An 18613-nucleotide genomic window follows, 5' to 3' on the forward strand; every position below is an offset into this window, starting at 1 on the left:
TAAGGGCTGTAAATTTGGTTAATCCACGTGCAAGTAAGACAGTAGTCCATGTTAGTAATACACTAAGAGATCTATAACAAGTGAGATGTAGCCATGTAGGACCAGTCGCGCGGAACAATTAGTTCGGATTACATACAAATAGATCTCAACTCTTTGGTAGAAATGTTTTTGTTAGTACGGATAATACTATTGCAATTCGGTTGAGCAAACGATGTAGACTTTCTTATTTTGATGCAATATTTTTCTTTTGTTGTTTTTCTTATTTCAATTGGTTACCTACTCTACCATCTTGGTGAAATTGTTATGAGTAGTTTAACTCTTTTATCCATGGAAAATAATACAGACATCATCCATGATCCACAGAGTCCATGAGATATTCTGTTTTGAAAAAGAGAATTAAAAAAAGGGGAAGTTGGCTTAATTTTTTAAAGCAAACAAGGAGCTCATTTCAAAGGTTGGCTAGCCACCCATCAGCTGATTTAATGTCCATTCTTGATGGGCAGAGAATAGAGCAATATTCTTTTCTAAATGAAACGACAAATCTAGCTCAATTGTCATGATACCAAAAAGTTTCATAGGTTAAACCTCCTTACCTACCTTGCTCATATGATAAGTAATTTATTGAGGAAATATGGGACACTTTTAAGGGTGCCATGGTCATTTGACACTACGAACATCATTGTCCTATTTTTTTCTCCTATGGAAATGTAAAGATCACCTCATAAACATATCTTATTTGACATAATCTATTTACATACCCAACGGTGAGACCGCTCAGATATCTAGCAACTAGTTTCACCTCAGTTTTTCAGCATCCGACTGTATAGATGTTAATCCCTACGGTGTCGTTTGGCAACACTAAAATAAGTTACTTTTTTACTTATTTGAGTAGAAAAGTCAAAAAGTTAGTTTGGTACGCAAAAATTACCGACTTCATTTAAGTTAAAATTTGACTTTTTCTTGAAGTTAAAATTTTTAGCTTTTGACTTCAAAGTAAAGTAACTTTTCTTTGAGACATGCATGAATTTTACTTGACGAATTATTTTTTTGTCTATCTCCGCTCCACTACCCAACTAAACTTCTACCATACATTCTACCCTCACCACCACCACAACACGCATTGCACCTCCCCCACCTCCCTACCTCAACTACCACCACCACCACCACCTTCGTACCACCACCACCACCACCATACACCACCACACCTCGACAATAACCACTTTGTAGCTCCACCACTACCACCATCACCGTACCTTCACTACCACCACCTTACCTTCACCGCCACCGCCACCACCACCACCACCACCGTACCTTCACAGCCACCGCCACCACCACCACCACCAACATACCTTCACCACCACCATCATACCTCCATCGTTACCACCTGCATACCTTATCCATCACCGTACCACCTCCACCATAACTTTGTCACTATCACTTACATACTTTATCCACCACCACCACCACCACCACCGTATCCCAACCACCACCGTATCTCCACCATCACCACCACCGTACTTCCACCACCGCCATACTTCCACTACCATCGCCACCATCATACCTCCACCACCACTACCACCAGTATTACCACTACTTCGCATACACGAGTAATTGTGGAAATTATAAATAAATTCAATTGAAATCAAGTATTTCTATGAAAAAGAAAAATAAAATTATCAAAAGTAAATTGAGTTACCAAACTAACTTTTTGACTTTTTTACTTATAAGTAACATTTTTGCCAAATATACTTCTGAAATTTTTTTACTTTTTTAAAGCAAAAGAACTTCTACTACAAGCAAAAGTACTTCTACTTTTGGTTGCCAAACGACACCTACATACAGACGTGTGATATTTTCTATTAAAATGTCAAATGACTTTGCTATAAATTTCATCTAATTTATATAGATAAAGAAAAACTGAGCTAAAATCGAAAGAGTTCTTTGCATCTACTTTCTCATGACTCTAAGACCCAAAGATCATTATGAGTTTATGACCAAGGATGTTACATGGGTGCTTTAGTAATCAATGGTGTATCCAAAAATTATTTGACAAATCTACCCTTAATTTGGATAAAAGTAAAGAAAATGGTGATCCAAATTTAATTCCTACTGCAAATAATAGTAATATAGAGTAAAATCCATCCAACTTCCTTTCTCTTTAAAATTAAGAGTTACCCACTATTTCAGAATATAATCAAACGTATACAAGAAAGAAAAAAATCACACAATATATGTCACTTCTCTCTCACTCTCTCTCTCTATAACTTTGAGCACTTGAGCTTCCTTTTCCAAGTGCTTATTTGAGTATTTTGGGGTAACGTCTTGTTGGTTCTCTGTGCTCTCTGTATTATTATTAGTCAGGCAGGGAAGACGACGTCTGTCACTCTCTCATTTGTATCTCCTTCTTCACAGGATTTTAAACACAAGTTAGAGAGAGAGAGAGAGAGAAATAACAGAGAGATAGAAAGAGAATGACAGGACCTCCAAAGGTTGAAGATTTTGGACCTCATCCGGTGAAAGAACAACTACATGGAATTGAATATTGTGTTACTAGTCACCCTTATTGGTGTGAGTTTCTATTAATCTTCTTCTTCCTCTCTTTTTCTTCAACCTTTTCAGTTTCTTTCTTTCTTTTCCCGCGTTTTTTTAGTCCTGTTTCTTAGTTAAAGATTACAGTTAAAAGATCATATTATTACTTAAATTTCTTCTTTTTTTGCTTCCATTTCTAGCAATTAATTTTGGGTTTTGTTCAACTTCAGTTAAAATTGATGAATCACTATCTTACTGATCTTGATTTCAGATTTCTCTTTTGGGTTTTTGGTTTTATGATCTAAATTGGGTATTATAGCATTTCCTCTGTTTTATAAATAATTTCAGATTTCAGATCTGACTTAAAAAAAAGAAACACTACTATAGTCATTATTCTGTGCAATTTAAGTGTTCTTCAGTAATCTAATTTTGTTTATAATTCAGACGAGGCGACAATTCTAGCTTTTCAACATTACTTAGTAATGCTTGGCACTATTGTTCTAATCTCTAGCATCATTGTACCTCAAATGGGTGGTGGTGATGTAAGATATCTTCATGTCTTTCTAAGTCACTTTCTTGTTACTCTCTCTATCTCTATCTATGGCTTGCTTGATGTTTTTATAATATCATTGTGATTGGCAGGAGGAGAAGGCCAGAGTGATTCAGACTTTCCTCTTTGTTGCTGGAATTAACACACTATTACAATCCTTATTAGGAACCCGACTTCCGGCCGTGATGGGTGGTTCTTTCACTTATATCCTTCCTACACTTGCAATTGTCTTATCAAATAGATATAGCTTCATTGCAGATCCACATTTGGTTTGTTTCTCCTCTATTCATGGCTTTCACATATTGTTCAATATAATTCTAGTTAGTTTCTTTTCGAAATCTTATTTCTCTTATGTTATTAATCAGAGATTCGTTTTAACGATGAGGGGAATACAAGGTGCTCTTATTGCAGCTTCTCTTTTTCAGATGGTCATTGGATTCTTAGGGTTTTGGAGAAATGTAGTTCGGTGAGAAATTCTTCGGATTTCAGAGAGATAATGGTGTAGTTATTATTATAGGCAACACGTATTATGAATTTCATTTTCGGCTTACTTCTTTTGTTGATTTAGGTTTTTGAGTCCTCTCTCAGCAGCTCCTCTTGTAACTCTTGTTGGACTTGGTCTCTATCAGTTTGGTTTCCCACAAGTAAGATGATTTGGAATCAAGTTATTTTCTTATAGTTTTCGATGTTTTATTCGATATTGTTTGTGTGATAGTGGTTTATCCAGAAGTTAAAAAAACTAACCTAATAACTAAGACAAGGAAATACGTGCACGGCCTTTTCTACTCACAGTATTGATATATTTTTTTCAGTATCTCATACCTCATACTAATGTTTGTGACCCGTATAGATGTCCATGTTATGTAGATCCGTTTGTATTTAAAACTTTTCGGGTCGTTTGAAGTGTTATCAATCTGGGTCCTGAATCCATGTTGCTCTGATACTGACAGCTGGCTAGTTGTGTTGAAATTGGTCTCCCGGCGTTAATTATGCTGATCTTGCTTTCACAGGTAAGTGGTATCCTTGTCTATGCAACTCAAATCCTTTAAAAGAACAAATTTTTAACATTCGTCACTTCAATTTGTAGATTCTTGTTCATTGTTTTTTGTAGTTGATGGTAGTGGAAATGAGTAATCTTTGGGTTCTATTCTTTTGCAGTATCTCCCTCGTACGATCTTGATAAAGAGAGCAGTATTTGACCGCTATGCCGTGTTGTTTACAGTGGCAATTATATGGCTATTTGCATTTATTTTGACAGCAAGTGGTGCATATAAGCATCGATCTCCAAATACACAATTTAGTTGTCGTACTGATCGGTCTGGACTCCTTAAAGCTTCTCCATGGTAAGGTCCTTCTTTCCACGGCTATCCCTTCTCTTGCTCAATGTAAAAGATTGCTATTATCCGTGTTTGAAAGCTTGTTGCTGTTATTTCATTCGTCTTCTAAAACCCATTAAGTTGACTTTCTTGATTATATTTCTTGCATTTAAGGATAAGAGTTCCATATCCATTTCAATGGGGACCTCCAACTTTTAAAGCAGGAGAAGCTTTTGCTATGATGGCTGCTTCTTTTGCTTCCCTTATTGAGGTTTGCTTTTTCGGAACTTGGCATGTCTTCCATGTTTATCAAATACCTGATGGAGTTAACGCCTATTTCTCAATACTTCTTTAAGAAGTTCCAACTTTGTATCTTTGTTGTTTACAGTCTACAGGTACATTTATCGCAATATCAAGATATGGGAGTGCCACACATATACCAGCATCGGTTCTTAGTCGTGGAGTTGGATGGCAGGTAGGGATTTACTTACTGTCTTTGAGATCCCATGGACTCTACGGTGTTGCTTCTCGGGCTAATACAACATTTTTTTTCGTTTCAGGGTATAGGCATTTTACTAAACGGGCTTTTTGGCACATTAACGGGTTCCGCTGCATCAGTGTAATGCCAACATCTAGAGAAGTTACTCAGCTGTTTTGTTTTTTAGTCACTTTGTGAGGATATCGACATACCACTTCCCGAAGTCCAAAAACGTTAACTGTGCTATACCATATCTTGGACCCTCTTATGGGCCATTAGTACCAAGACTAGAGTTTGGCACAGTTGAACATATTCATGTGGTAGACTGACGTCCAAACCAATTAAGGGCTCCTCTTTTTTACCTATAACGGATATCTTATTGCTATTTTGTTATGTTTGATAGCGAAAATGCGGGTTTATTGGCTTTGACACAAGTTGGAAGTAGAAGAGTCGTTCAAATAGCAGCGGCATTCATGATCTTCTTTTCTGTATTAGGTACAACAATGTACCTAAGTTTTTTTTTTCTCACTCATCTGACTCGAATGGACCTAAAATCAAATCAAATCTTTCATTGAAACGACCCAGACATCACAAGTCAAAATTCAGATTTGACTTGGAAAAAACAAAACAACTTCGTATTAGAATTTATTTTCATCGGTTAGATGAACTACTTATTCATTAGTTGATCACTCTTTGGTATATTATATTAAATTACATTTCTGTACTCTTAAGTTGATAATTTTTCCGTACTTTATGTTTTAAATAAGGAAAATTCGGAGCATTTTTTGCGTCTATTCCGCTACCAATCGTCGCAGCATTATATTGCATTATGTTTGCGTATGTCGGTATATCTCTCACTATAAAATCTAAGAATACAAGGAAAATTTAATGAAGCTGAATGCTTTCTAATTATGGGTTCTCTTTTTATGGTGTAAACAGCTTCTGCTGGTATTGGTCTGCTTCAGTTCTGCAACCTCAACAGTTTCAGAACAAAATTCATACTGGGCTTCTCTCTTTTCATGGGCCTTTCCGTGCAACAATACTTTCGCGAATATTACTTGGTTGCTGGTTATGGGCCTGTTCATACCCGTTCTTTAGCGGTAAGCCTTTTCAAATAATCTTTAGTGCTTTTCTTTAGCAACTTTTCGACTTAATCAAAGTTTCTACCCTTTTCAGTTCAACGACGTAGTGAACGTGATCTTTTTATCCCCTGCAACGGTAGCTGCCATTGTTGCTTTTTTCTTAGACTTGACACTCTGGCGAAGAGATACTGTAATTCGAAGAGACTGTGGATTGATATGGTGGGAAAAGTTCGTATATTTTAAGACAGATACAAGAAGCGCCGAGTTTTATTCACTTCCATATAACCTCAATAAATATTTTCCTTCAATCTAGTCGGCCAAAGTTGCCTTTCACTATCCTTACATACTTGTGCTTTTAATTGCATCTTATTGGTTAAGGATATATAATGGCATAGTTTTCATTTCATTAAGTTTTATATAGTGGGTCTTTTGGTTTTTTTTTTTCCCTTAAGTAGCTTCACTCATTTACTATTTGGATGAATGTAAATTCAACATTAGTATATGGTGATATTATTTGTTAGAACAATCCCACACGCAAGAACAGAAGTTTCATATGCGTAGGGTTTTTCTATCATTGCTAATTAGTCATTTTTCGATCCTCAAGTATTTATGTTCATAATAAACTTACAACGTGAGGACAACTTAAATGTTAAAATATTAAAATATATTCATCGTATATCAACACCACGTGGCCGGAGTGGTTATATACTTATTACCTTCATAAAACGGAAAAAATAGTAAGAAAAAGAGCATGAGCACCAAAAGCAATGTCTCCTTGTATAATATGGATTTCAAACATTTATGATCTGCATGTGAATGAATCAAACTACTAAACCTTCCAGCTATTAGTGAACTATGTCCACAAGAATTGTGAGCGATACAGATACTCCAATATATAGAAATATTTTTGTTATTGTTTCGACTTATATTCTCCAAAAAGTAGATCTCTTTCTAAGAGCAAATCCAGTGTATGGAGTTCGGGCTCCCAACCCCAATTGTTACTGTTGGGAGTACCCATCGGTAACAAATGGGGCGGATCCCCCAAAAAGGGGATCACCACACTTATATTTTATTTATTTTATTGTTTTTTTCAATTGATTTTTTAAAATTTTCTTAAAATGTTTTGAACTACTTATTTATTTATTATTATTTTTTTGTGTTTATCTTTTTGAAATTATCTATCTCGGATAATATCACATTTCAGATTTCGACTATGAATTATTAGATTTCGACCATAAATTAAAATGTGATATTATTTGAGAGTGATAATTTCAAAAAGATAAATACCCAAAAAAAGAGAAAAAAAAAAAGAAGTAGTTCAAAACATTTTAAGAAGATTAAAAAAAATCAATTGACAAGAAAATAAAGAAACTTAAAAAGAAGTGGGGTGTATCTCCTTTTTAGGGGATCCACCCCAAATATGACCATTGAGGCAGCCCAACGACCATATTTTGGGGCTGGGAGGCCCAGCCCGGGCTCCCAGCCCTACCGGGAGCCCAGCCCCGGGGCTCCCAAATTTGAATTGGCAGCCCAACCCCCACCCACGTTGGTTATGCCTTAATAGCTTCGGAAAAATTGAATACATGCATTAAAATACGAAGACTTCATTTTCCGCCCCAACGAAATTATTTTTTCACTCTTTCACGTATTAGAAGATTTTAATTGGAAAGAAAATGTTCCATACTAATCTCGGGTCCATAATCATGGTTTCCAATGCACGAGATCTTGTAGTACTTACAAATGAGGCTCTATCAATTAGTATTACATCCAAAACAAATCCATTCTAGATACTAATGCAATTGATTTGCTCTTCATAGACAAACTTGGGATTTGCGATTCCAGGTAAGATCGATTTAGGATCACTGTATTCCAGGATCTTTTTTCTATCGGATACGAAGGGTTGTTGCACAAAATGTACTTCTAATTAACTGTCCCATAAATTCCATACCAATCTATATGAAGAAGAAACCATGCGTGCAAGGAAAGACATTCTTAGTTGTAGAAATGGTAGTTCGAGTTCGGAACGAAATTGACGATACTTTCTTTATCTTTTGAATTGTTCATCCTGCTAGATGGTTTAGCTAATTCACATATTATCACAAGATGATAAAAAAAAAAGAACTAGTGAGACATGTTCTGGCCAAGAAACTTAAAAATATTATGGCTACTGTGATTTAGAGCATCTGGCTGGTGACAGGTTTTTGGGGGCCGGGACCTCCATTTAACCTAAATGACTAGGCACTGGAAGGAGCAATGGGCATCATGAAGAACTTGGATAACCTAAATCTATCAAATAATGGCGATTTTGTAATTTGATTTTTTTTACATTTAGTTAGGATTATGTATATATATTTGTATAATTAATTAGAAGATATGGAAAAACAAAAGAGTTATATTATGTCCTCGTACACAAAGGCCCCAACTATATCTTTGAAAGTTGAAATACTCCATTTGAAACTTAATAGGCAAGAGCATTAATAATTATTCACCAAATAATAAGCATATCCAGTATAGTATTTGATTTGGAAAATGAAACAATGCCTAGCCATAATACCGGCCCAATCCCGGCCGGGGTATGTGACTTTCTTTCTCTAAATATCAACTTGTCATGTACCCCGACTGGGATTGTGTCTGGGCATTCTGTCACGGTTGATTTTATTTTCTCTTCTTAATATGTTAGAATTTGAAATATATTCCTAAACAACAAATCTCCCTTAACTTAAATTATTCTTTCTAGAAGATTTACTTATCTCTAAAACGAAAATAATTTAAAATGTAAGATAACTATTGCTCACAAAATCATCATTAAATCCAATAAATCTCCTTGCCATTTTTGGTCTAAGGTTTTCATAATTCCTCGCAAAACCAGAGAGACAAGACTTCCGTTCTCGGTTCTCACCCTATAAATATATGAAGCCAAATGTCTCCTCCAAGATATGGTCTGCAGAATTTCTTCAATTTTGTATTCAATTGTTCATGGCACGACTAGTTGTTTTTTCTCAATCTATTTGTCCACACAATTACTAAGGGTAAACTGTGTAGGAGCATTGGATAGTGAGATGATTAACAACAATGTTGGATCAATGAGTTTCTATGACCAATTAGGCGGCTCGGCTCACAGAACACTTGTTGATTCCAACCGAATGAAAGATGATGGGACCTTCAATCAGTCTAAATCTTTCTGGTAATTTAGATTTGTTTGTTCTTTCTTTTCATTTTTTTTGAGGGTTTAGATTTGTTTGTTCTTCCTTTTCGAAGAGTAATATAGAAGTATATAATATATATACACACACAGACCCACACACGCACACACACACACTTTTCTTTGTTCTTCTAGTTGTTCCTATTTATTCAAAACAAAGATCTACTTTTGCAGGAATAAATTATCAATCATTATGACTTTCACTCTCAAATTTAGCCTCTCATGCATCGGCTTGGGGAACTCAAATCTCATTGCGAGTGTTGGAGACAATTACCCGACATCGTAAGTAATCTCTATTCTCTAGCTACTAAATTGTACTTGTTCTACATCGGTCACGAGAGAGTCTGGAGATTGGACTATAAGTGTACGTTTAAGCTTAGTAACTGATTCGGTCTTTTAGGCAAACTCATGGAGCTTTTGCCTAGAACAAAATTCCATTCTGCCTGGCTTGGGCCTGATGGTCTTAGTTGGGAACAATATTGATGCCTGCTGAGACTTTGGGGTATCACAATTCAGAGCCGAGAGTGGCTCGTCCCCGAGGATAGGGGATTGTGAAGTCCCACATCGCTCGCGAAAAAGTCTAGACACTGGACTATAGGTGTACGCTCAAACTTAGTAATGCCATAGTCTTCTGGGTAAGCTCGTGGAGTCTTCACCAAGAACAATACGTTGTACCTGTTGGACTTGTTTGGTTTTGTTAGTCTCTTATTTGTTCTTAGTTTTTGTTTATAATTTCTAAGTATCTCTCAGCCATTGTAATTTACCCTTTCATGGTTCTCTAATTCTCTCAACCTTTCTACAACTCAAAATCCTCTCATGTGTGTTTATTCATTTTCACATGGTTGCAGGTAGCAACATTTAACCAACTGGTCACGTACCAAGCTGAAAATGTTAGCTTCATCATCACTTGGTTGCAGGTAGCAATCTTTGACCAACCGGTCATGGTGAAGCTGGATATATTATGGCTACTTCATTCTTCTTGAATGATTTCAGTTGGAAAACAAATTCCCATAAACAGATCACTGTGCATTTCCTTTGAAATTTCTGTATACTCCAACATGTAACATTTCTTAGCTCTTAGGTGCTTTTAGATTCGATTGATGGTAATGGATTTTGACTATGTCTATCTTCTCATAATGCTTCATGTAATAAACCAGTGTTGCTATAATAATGTCTTCTTTCTCATTTGCATTCTCATTCAACGTAATGTTATATATTAATTTTAAGTGATAGGTTTCGTGTTGAATCTTTTACCTTGTAGACTCGCGCGCAAAGGAAAGTACTATCTTTCCAAGTTATTTAATTTAACGTATTAAAGTTGCACCTTTTGATAACTCGCTTAATTGAGTATATTACATGATGATTACCATAAATCGCATATTTTTTAAATTGGCCATTTGGTCCTAAAAACGTTGAAAAAGATACTCAAGTACCCCGATTGAATTTTCCATGCAAGTATTAACTCAGAAGGTTAAAATTTTCATAATTTTGTTACCTTCAACTTGATTAAATATTTCGGAACTTCTACTTCATAGAGGTCGGAATGACTAAGAAGCAGTGGGATCCATGAACATCTCCGTTAGCTTTAATTTATCAACTCAATTGATATTGTGTAATTTATATGACAATAATGATCAAGAATCTATTGTTGTTAATCAATGCTAGGGTTCTTGTGTTTGCGTCGACCCGCCTCAGTGTCAACTACTAATCTAAAAATACAAAATCTTTTTGATTAAATATATACCGCAAGACACATGAGTCTCATAAAAGGAAAATTTTAGTCTATTCTAGCTCTTAGGCCATCTTTGGTAAGAGAAGAACAAACTGAAAGTGAGAAAGAGAAAATAGAGTATTATATGGGTTGACCAGAGAGTTTTATAGTCAAATTTTGAGCCTCAGTAGTTTCAACAAAAAAAAAAGAAATGATTTGGGCCTCAGCCTAACACTCAAAGCTGGCCCCTTGGGGGCAATCCGACGACCAAAATTTGTCTTAATATTTACAATTATTACATTAATTATCTAATGTACGTTAATAAATAAACTCATATTTAGTTAATTAGTACATTAATAATTAAACTCTTAGAAATTTATTCGGTGTCGTCGATAGGCCTCGTGTTCCACAAGTGTTCAATAAGATCTGCCTTTAATCAAGTATGAACTTTTTGGCTTCTAACTCGATGCAAGACGCTCAAGCACTTCGTCCCTTAAAATTTCTCCACGATATGTCAGGCCTCTTTCACATCTCTTAACATTCGTTGTAGCATTTGGTCTTTCATCTTCAACAATCATGTTGTGCATTATGATAACTTCATGATATCAGAGCTCCAACTTGTGCCTGGTTGAGCCCAAAAATTTGAATTTTTAGCCTCAGCCGAACACTCCAATCACGATTGGTTAGGGCTGGACCCCAACCGACCACTTTAGTGGACCCTAAGATTAGGGTCGACTGAAGTTCCCCAACCCAATGGTCATGTTGGGATTGATCATAGTCGTTGGATCAAATCCAACGGCTAGATCTTTTTTTATATAATTTTAATTATTTTAAACATTTTTTTTAAACTCTACACATTAACAATTAAAATTCATCACACCAACGTGCCGATTTCTGTATAATTCTTCGACTTTGGAAAAACATTATTTCGAAAATAGTTCAAATACATGTTTCGCTCATACACAAGATCACACACGTTTTTCACACACCCACAAAAAGCCCATATACGCGTTTCCCACATGCACAAATTTTCGGCCCGAGGTTGGAGTTAAATTTTTTAGGCTGAGCTAAGGCTGAAAATTTTGGGCAAAAAAGTGATTTTTTCGGCTTAAGACAGACTGGGGTTGGAGTTGCTCTTACTCATTGTCTTTATATAACGCCAACGTGTTGGTCCCCGAATAATTGCCTAACAAGCTTGCAGTACACCAAAAGCTCGTTCAACATCTTTACTAACCGACTCTTGTTTTTTGTCGAAGTATGAGTCTTTCGGGCCATATGGATTAGAAATAGTTTCTTACATACATAAGATCACACACGTTTTTTGCATACCTACAATAACCCCACATGTGTTAAGCAAGTGCACAAATTTTAGGACTGAGCCACTGTTGGATTAGAGTTGACTTTTGAGGTTTAGCCCCTTTATTTAATTTTGGGCACCAAAAGTAATTTTTTAAGCCTAAGCCCCTCTTGGGTTGGAGTTGGGTTTATAACTTAAACTCCATAAAATCTTTGCTAGCCATAAAGAAAAATCCTAAGCGAAGTTACGGATTTTTGTTATCTGATGTGTTTAATAAATTAGACGAATGTATTATAGACAGCGCTTTGGGAAAACAAAAAAAGTTTCTGAAATACTGTAGGTAGTAAAAAGTCTACGGGTCGGAAAGTCCAACAGTCAACGGGTTGACGGTCAGAAGTTTTGTCGGATCGGGTTGGATGCTGCGGGAACCGGCTACGTGTTGAAAAGAACCTGCACACAAAAAGAGACAAAAGATCGTGAAACCACTGAGACACCGGGATGAAGCCGGCCTAAGGGTGCTTCGACGGTGAAGTCAGATACTCGGTAAAATAAAATAAGAAAGTCAAAGAAAACAATAGAGGAGTAACCATCGTCAGAGTACTTAGGTGCTTCGGCTCGTAGAGTTGTCGGAACAGATTTCTACGGTAATGATACGCTTACTGTAATGAGGATGAAGAGGGTGATGGTAATGGTATCGTGGCGATAACCTCCTGGCCGTAAGTGGGTTTTGCAATAAGCTTCTGGTCGTAAATAGATCTCGCAGTAAGGTTCTGGTCGTAAATAGATCTCGCAGTAAGGTTCTGGTCGTATAAGAATGGTGTTGATACGGTTAGCCCGTTACTGCTACATGAGAGATGGATTAGGCCTGAAAGCTATATGATGCAGTAAGGTGGTGGTCGTATAAGGATGGTGTTGATACGGCTAGCTTGTTACTACTAGATTTGAGGCTACCAAGCTCTTATCTCCCAACTTCTAAGATGATAAGTCAGAGACTTTGGGAGAATGAGGAGCTCTTTGAGATGCTTATTAGAGAGTAGGCGAGTAAAGAGAAGATGGAGTAGGCTAGACTGTTATTGCCGAGTATTGGATGATCTGATTGGTATGTGGCTTCCTCCTTTTATAGTGTTAGAGAGGAGGTCGACTTGATGACGACCAGCTGGTAACGGAAGCATTTGCTTCGTAACGTTGCTCGTGGGAGGAGATCAAGAGATAAGGGATCTGATGGATTGACCAACAGATGAGTGTTAGGATATCTTTTAGGGACGGCTAGGATGTTATCGCGTGTGCGATAAGCTACTGGTCGGTAACGTCTGTCTTTGAGTAGTAGATACGAAATATTTGTGGCCAGTGTGGATATGGGTCGCGCAATAACCCTGTAGCTGTAGGATAGCTTAGTACTTGTGGGTGGCTATCGTGTGACACGTGTCGGATATGCTTAATATCAAGCGGGTATGGATTCAACGGCTAGAGTAGCGACTTGGGCCATTGTCGAGCCTTGTTATCGAGCCTCGCGGATTTTACCCTTACGAAGCAGTTGTTTCATTATTTTAAAGGCACCTCGTCGGACGAATATTTGTCCATACAAGTACAAAATCTTAAAAGAAAATTGTGAATTTTGTTACATTTTCTGGGGTACAAAATTTTAAAGGGAAACAAACACATCTTCTTCTTCCTCATCTCCGACCACCACCACCATCCTTCAATTCTTTTCCCCCTTCCTCTTTCCTTCCTTTCTCCTCACCCCACACTCTCTCTTCTTCCCACTATCTCTCTTACTAACATTCTCACTTTCTCCATTTGTTCCGGTTCGTCCGAACACCAGTCACTTGTTTGATGAAGCCCTAAAATTGGGCAAAGTTACAAATTGATGAAACAATGGCGTACCAGAGAAGAGATGCCTCTAAGAAGTTCTAGTTTTAAACAAAGATTGTCCTCCTGAAGAAATCTGTTCTGCTTTAATCAAAATTGGAGTTTATGAAGAAGAAGCAACCGCCGCCTTCCAATGGCTCCTCAACGTTTTCGAAGTTCTCTCTTATCCTCGTGAACGAGCTTGTTATGATTCACATCGTTCTCAAATTCTCTTCTCTGATGCTAAATTTGTTGGACAATCTTCGTTTTCTCAAATTCACATTGTTCAACCAAAAAATCGATTTTAACCAACCATATTTAGAATCGGTAGACTTTAGCCGCTTGTAACCAAATGGCTCGAGTTCACCAATTTTAAGTCCACGAGAAAAGGGAGAGTGTCTATTTTGAGATGGGGCATTTTTAACCATTTTCTATAGTATAGGAACATCAATAACAAAGAGGTGCTAATAACACTATTGGGAGACGCCTTTACCACTTCGATACTTTGACCCGTATTAAGAACATCTCCAATGGGACACTCAATCTCTAACACTTAGAGTGCCACATATGACTTTTTGGAGTTTTTGTTAAAAAATCATCTCCAATGGAACACTTTGTTAGACACTCAATTATGAGGTGGACACATTTTTTATACAGTGTCTAGAGAGATAAACTCTAAAACTAGAGTGTTTTTTTGGGACTCTCTAAGTGTCACTTGAAAATTTAAACCATTAGAAACCTCTTTTTTCAACTACTTTTTTCCATATTCAATTTTAAGAGTGGCAATTGTAATAAGTAGAGAGATTTTAGAGATTTCCATTTGAGACCAAAAAAATTTAGAGTGTCTTTATATTGACACTTAGGAAAGAGAATCTTTACTTGACACTTGACAACTAGACTTTAGAGTTTTTGTTAGAATGTCCCATTGGAGATGCTCTAATGGAACATACCATAAAATCAGGAAGAATTTGGATTGGGGAAATACTATAGGTACTCGGAGGGTTACTCATTGGATGATATGTACCGTCATCAAGGGAATTGGTTGGGGGTTGAATATTTGACCAAATCTGGCCGTTCAATCTTGAAAGACCAACATTTAAAATCGAAATACCCTTGAATCTGGGTCATTCGATCAAGGTGTGTTACAGAAGAACTACTTCACTAAAACCACAAGGATTCTTTTGCAAGGCCATGGAGCTAATTAGAGGAGAGAGAATAACGATGATGCCATTAGGGAGAAAATTGAGTTTCAAAATTTAAAATCTTGAACGGACCAATATGGTGAGTTAGAGATAGAGATGCGGGAGCGGCGGTCTCGGCCCAAAGCAACCAAAGCGGTCGCTTTGGGCCCGACCTAGTCAAGGGCCTTATATATCGAATAATGTATGTTATTTGCAGAATAATTATTGTTTTTTAAACGGATTGATGACATCAAGTTATGGCTTAGTTGTTCAAGAGCTTAGATTTCGTAAGAGAGGTTAAGAGAATGAATCCACCTCTAAGCATCATTAGAACTTTATTTATTTTTTCTAACAAACACTATACAAGGTCCCATATTTTAATTCCGCTTTGGGCCTCGCACTTTTCCGGGCCGGCATTAGGGAGAGATGGAGGGGAAAAAAGAAACCGAGGGGGAAGGGAACTTGCTGTCTACTGGCTGAGTTCTTCGATCAGTTTATCTGAGGGTATTTCGATCTTAAATCTTGTTGTTCAAGATTGAACGACCACATTTGATCAAATACTCAACTCCCAACCAACTCACTCGATGATTGTACATGTCATCCAATGAGTAACTGTCTTAGTACTATAGCATTTCCGTTTGAATTATTGATGTATTAATTGCGAATTGTAAGTTTTCTCACTTTAGTTTGGTACTACAGTTTTTTGTTTGTTCCACAATAAATAAACAAGTGAAACTCCAAGAACAAATAAATAACTTGAAGTAAGAAAATCGAGGGAAAAAAGAGAGAAGAAATTCCTAGCTACAAGGAAGGGGCCGACAAACTACCAACTGCACATTTTGTTTTTCCATTCACGTACATAAAACCCCCACCACCGTCCATTAACACTCCCCATAACTTCATGTTCTTTCAATTCTTTTACCTTCTCACCATAAATTCCATACGTTTGTCTCTTCTCTCCTCTTCACTAACTTTTAGTCTTTATACCTCTTTTTTCCTTATTCTTTGGATTGTGGTTTAGGATTATATAACTAAGCGTGTGTTTTTTTTTCTTCTTTTTGTCAACATTCTGGTAGTCTAAGTGGTGGATAATATTGATATAAACTCTAAAATTCTGCAAGTCTCGGGTTCGGTTCTCAAAAGGAAGTAATCGAGTCAGACAAAATTAGACATTTCAAAATAGAACTAAAATACTATACCATCACCAATATCGACGCCAAAAACTAGCACTATAAAGGCTTAACTGGCTTGATTTGTATAGACTGAATAACAATTGTTCACTTAGCTGACTAAAACTTCCTGCTGTTATAGTACTATAAAGCTTTAGTCTATAAGCAACCCAAAACGGGTATAAGCTTCCCACGGGACTCCTTTTAAGCGTTGATATTGTGGATAATAGTTAGGGCATTGATTGTACAACTTATTATATGGGCACTAGCATAAAAGAAGAAAAAGTAACCACGTTGGAAATTAGTCACCTCTAGGACACCAATTTAGTGAGATAGTTATCTTTAGGGGGCCAAAATAAAATAAAGTTTTTCTATTTCTTTGAAATTTTTGAGTTGTGAGTTTGAGTCAAATAGACAGTTTAGTTAAACTAGTTTTAAGTTTATTCAAACAAAACATAGAATGAGTAAGTCAAACACCATCATGTGACACAACAACCAAAATAAGTGATACGCGACCCACTCAAATTTTGATAAGTCGGATTATGTTGAACCATATTCAAATCACGAGAAAACAAAACAAGAGGTCTTTTTGTTGAAAATATGAAAGAGATCAACGTAGTCTACTCGGTCCTAGTTCACTAAAGTTGACATGACTTATCATCACTAAAATTAGAACCATTCATTTGGTGGACCTAATACTCTTCTTTGAAGTCTATAATATCAAGGATATTTGAAAGTAAGGGACCTCTTCAGATTAGTCAAAAACACTAGCTAAAAAAAATTGGGACAATCTTCACGGTTTGACTTAATAAGCCGATGTGACCTAAGTTTAACCTCATGTTTGTTTTCAACTACGATATTTTTTTTTTTCAACCAATGAATTTAATCGTGAATGGATTGAGTGAAGTTGCCGGTCGTTATAAGACTCTTTCTATAACAAACAGTACCCCAACTCAAGATATCTGTGGGAGAATAGGCCAGTCACACCAAATATAAACTTTCATTGCAATAGATTTTCATTGCTAAGTGTAATTAAGTACATAAACCAACCCAAACAAAAAAAAAAAATTGAACTCCTTGGCTTCTTTATATTCTTTATAGAGGTTTGAAGATGCTTATTGTGTTGAGAAAAATATCATAATTATAGATATTTTCTTGTTCTTTTTCTTGACAAATGAAGATTTGAAAATGAAGAATCCAGAGAAAGTGTACGAAGAGATATTTGGTTATTATGATTGAAGTATGATATTTTGTGAATAATTTGTAGCTAAATTTGGTCAAGGAGTGCATGTGCAGATATCAATAACAAGAGTCCAAGAAAAAGGCCAACTAGCCTGTCTAGCCATCACCATCAATCTTAGTTCAATAAAAGGTAGTTATGGCCGTTAAATAATGTTATAGAATTATGACCACCACCATTAAGTTCTTGTTTTAGTGTACCTCATTGTGAATTTTGACTTTAAATTTTGAAAATATATATTTGTCCAAGAGGAGGGCTAGTAAAATTCAAAACATTTGAAACATCAAAGTGTGAAAAATGAATTTTTAAAATAGTCTATTTCCTACTTAGTTATTTAGAGATATTTTATTAGAAAGTACCTCTATGCGACACTGAAAAAACTCCAAAACATATATGTTGACTATAACATTGATTGAATTGCTTAGATGACACTAATAAGAGATCTTCAAGAGGATACTCTACACTGGAGATGATTTTTTAAAGAAAAACTCCAAAAGAAAAAAAGTTTTTTTGCGAAAGGAACAAAAGTAAGTACCCGGGTAATGAGTTTGACACGTAAAGATGTTTTTTTTTAATTTAGGACACAATCTAACTTTACCATCCAAAAATAATTAAGTCTAGCAAACGTTCTTTAGTTAACTCTAGTAAAAAACAGGAAGATGCCCCAAACATTAATTCTTTTCGAACTTTTATGCTCTAAATACAACTTTCTTAAATTTAGACCCCCTAACGATAGTTTTATATATTCTTTTCATTAATATTCAAAATAAAATGAAAAATTTATTTACATAAATAAAATTTAACTCTAGTTAAAAATGTAAGATGTCCCAAACACTATTTTTTTTGAACTTTTATGCCCCAAATACAACTTTATTTAAGTTAGACCCTTTAGAATCGTTTTGTAAATTCTTTTCATTACTAATCCAAATAAAAATAAAAGTTTATTTACATAAATCAAATTTTGTTACACATACTGGCAAATGAAATCGTCTTCATATTAAACGAATGGA

General features: G+C 36.0%; 1 protein-coding gene across 2 annotated transcripts; it reads left to right on the forward strand.

The window, feature by feature from the left end:
• The first annotated feature begins 2190 nt into the window (after positions 1–2190).
• LOC147533376 (nucleobase-ascorbate transporter 7-like) lies at positions 2191–6529 on the forward strand. Of its 2 annotated transcripts, none has more exons than XM_086649151.1 (14): positions 2191–2568; positions 2974–3071; positions 3172–3348; positions 3445–3545; positions 3648–3723; positions 4030–4089; positions 4238–4422; positions 4570–4666; positions 4784–4870; positions 4956–5014; positions 5277–5368; positions 5641–5718; positions 5813–5973; positions 6050–6529. In XM_086649151.1, the coding sequence occupies exons 1-14, from the start codon at positions 2472–2474 to the stop codon at positions 6266–6268; spliced, it is 1587 nt and encodes a 528-aa protein (XP_086505277.1). In that variant the 5' UTR covers positions 2191–2471; the 3' UTR covers positions 6269–6529. The 2 variants fall into 2 exon arrangements, with proteins under 2 accessions (XP_086505277.1, XP_086505278.1); XM_086649152.1 differs by having other exon boundaries at positions 2234–2568; positions 5641–5710.
• Positions 6530–18613: the final 12084 nt, after the last annotated feature.

The sequence above is a fragment of the Eschscholzia californica genome, unplaced genomic scaffold (assembly GCF_041429995.1).
Source record: "Eschscholzia californica isolate CP2 unplaced genomic scaffold, dmEscCali1.0.p SCAF_6, whole genome shotgun sequence".
In the NCBI taxonomy this organism is placed as follows: Eukaryota; Viridiplantae; Streptophyta; class Magnoliopsida; order Ranunculales; family Papaveraceae; genus Eschscholzia; species Eschscholzia californica.

Coding starts and splice junctions, on each gene's coding strand:
- LOC147533376 (XM_086649151.1), top strand. CDS start 2,472: ATGACAGGACCTCCAAAGGTTGAAGATTTTGGACCTCATCCGGTGAAA. Junction 2,569..2,973: donor TACTAGTCACCCTTATTGGT/GTGAGTTTCTAT, acceptor TTTATAATTCAG/ACGAGGCGACAATTCTAGCT. Junction 5,719..5,812: donor CATTATGTTTGCGTATGTCG/GTATATCTCTCA, acceptor TGGTGTAAACAG/CTTCTGCTGGTATTGGTCTG.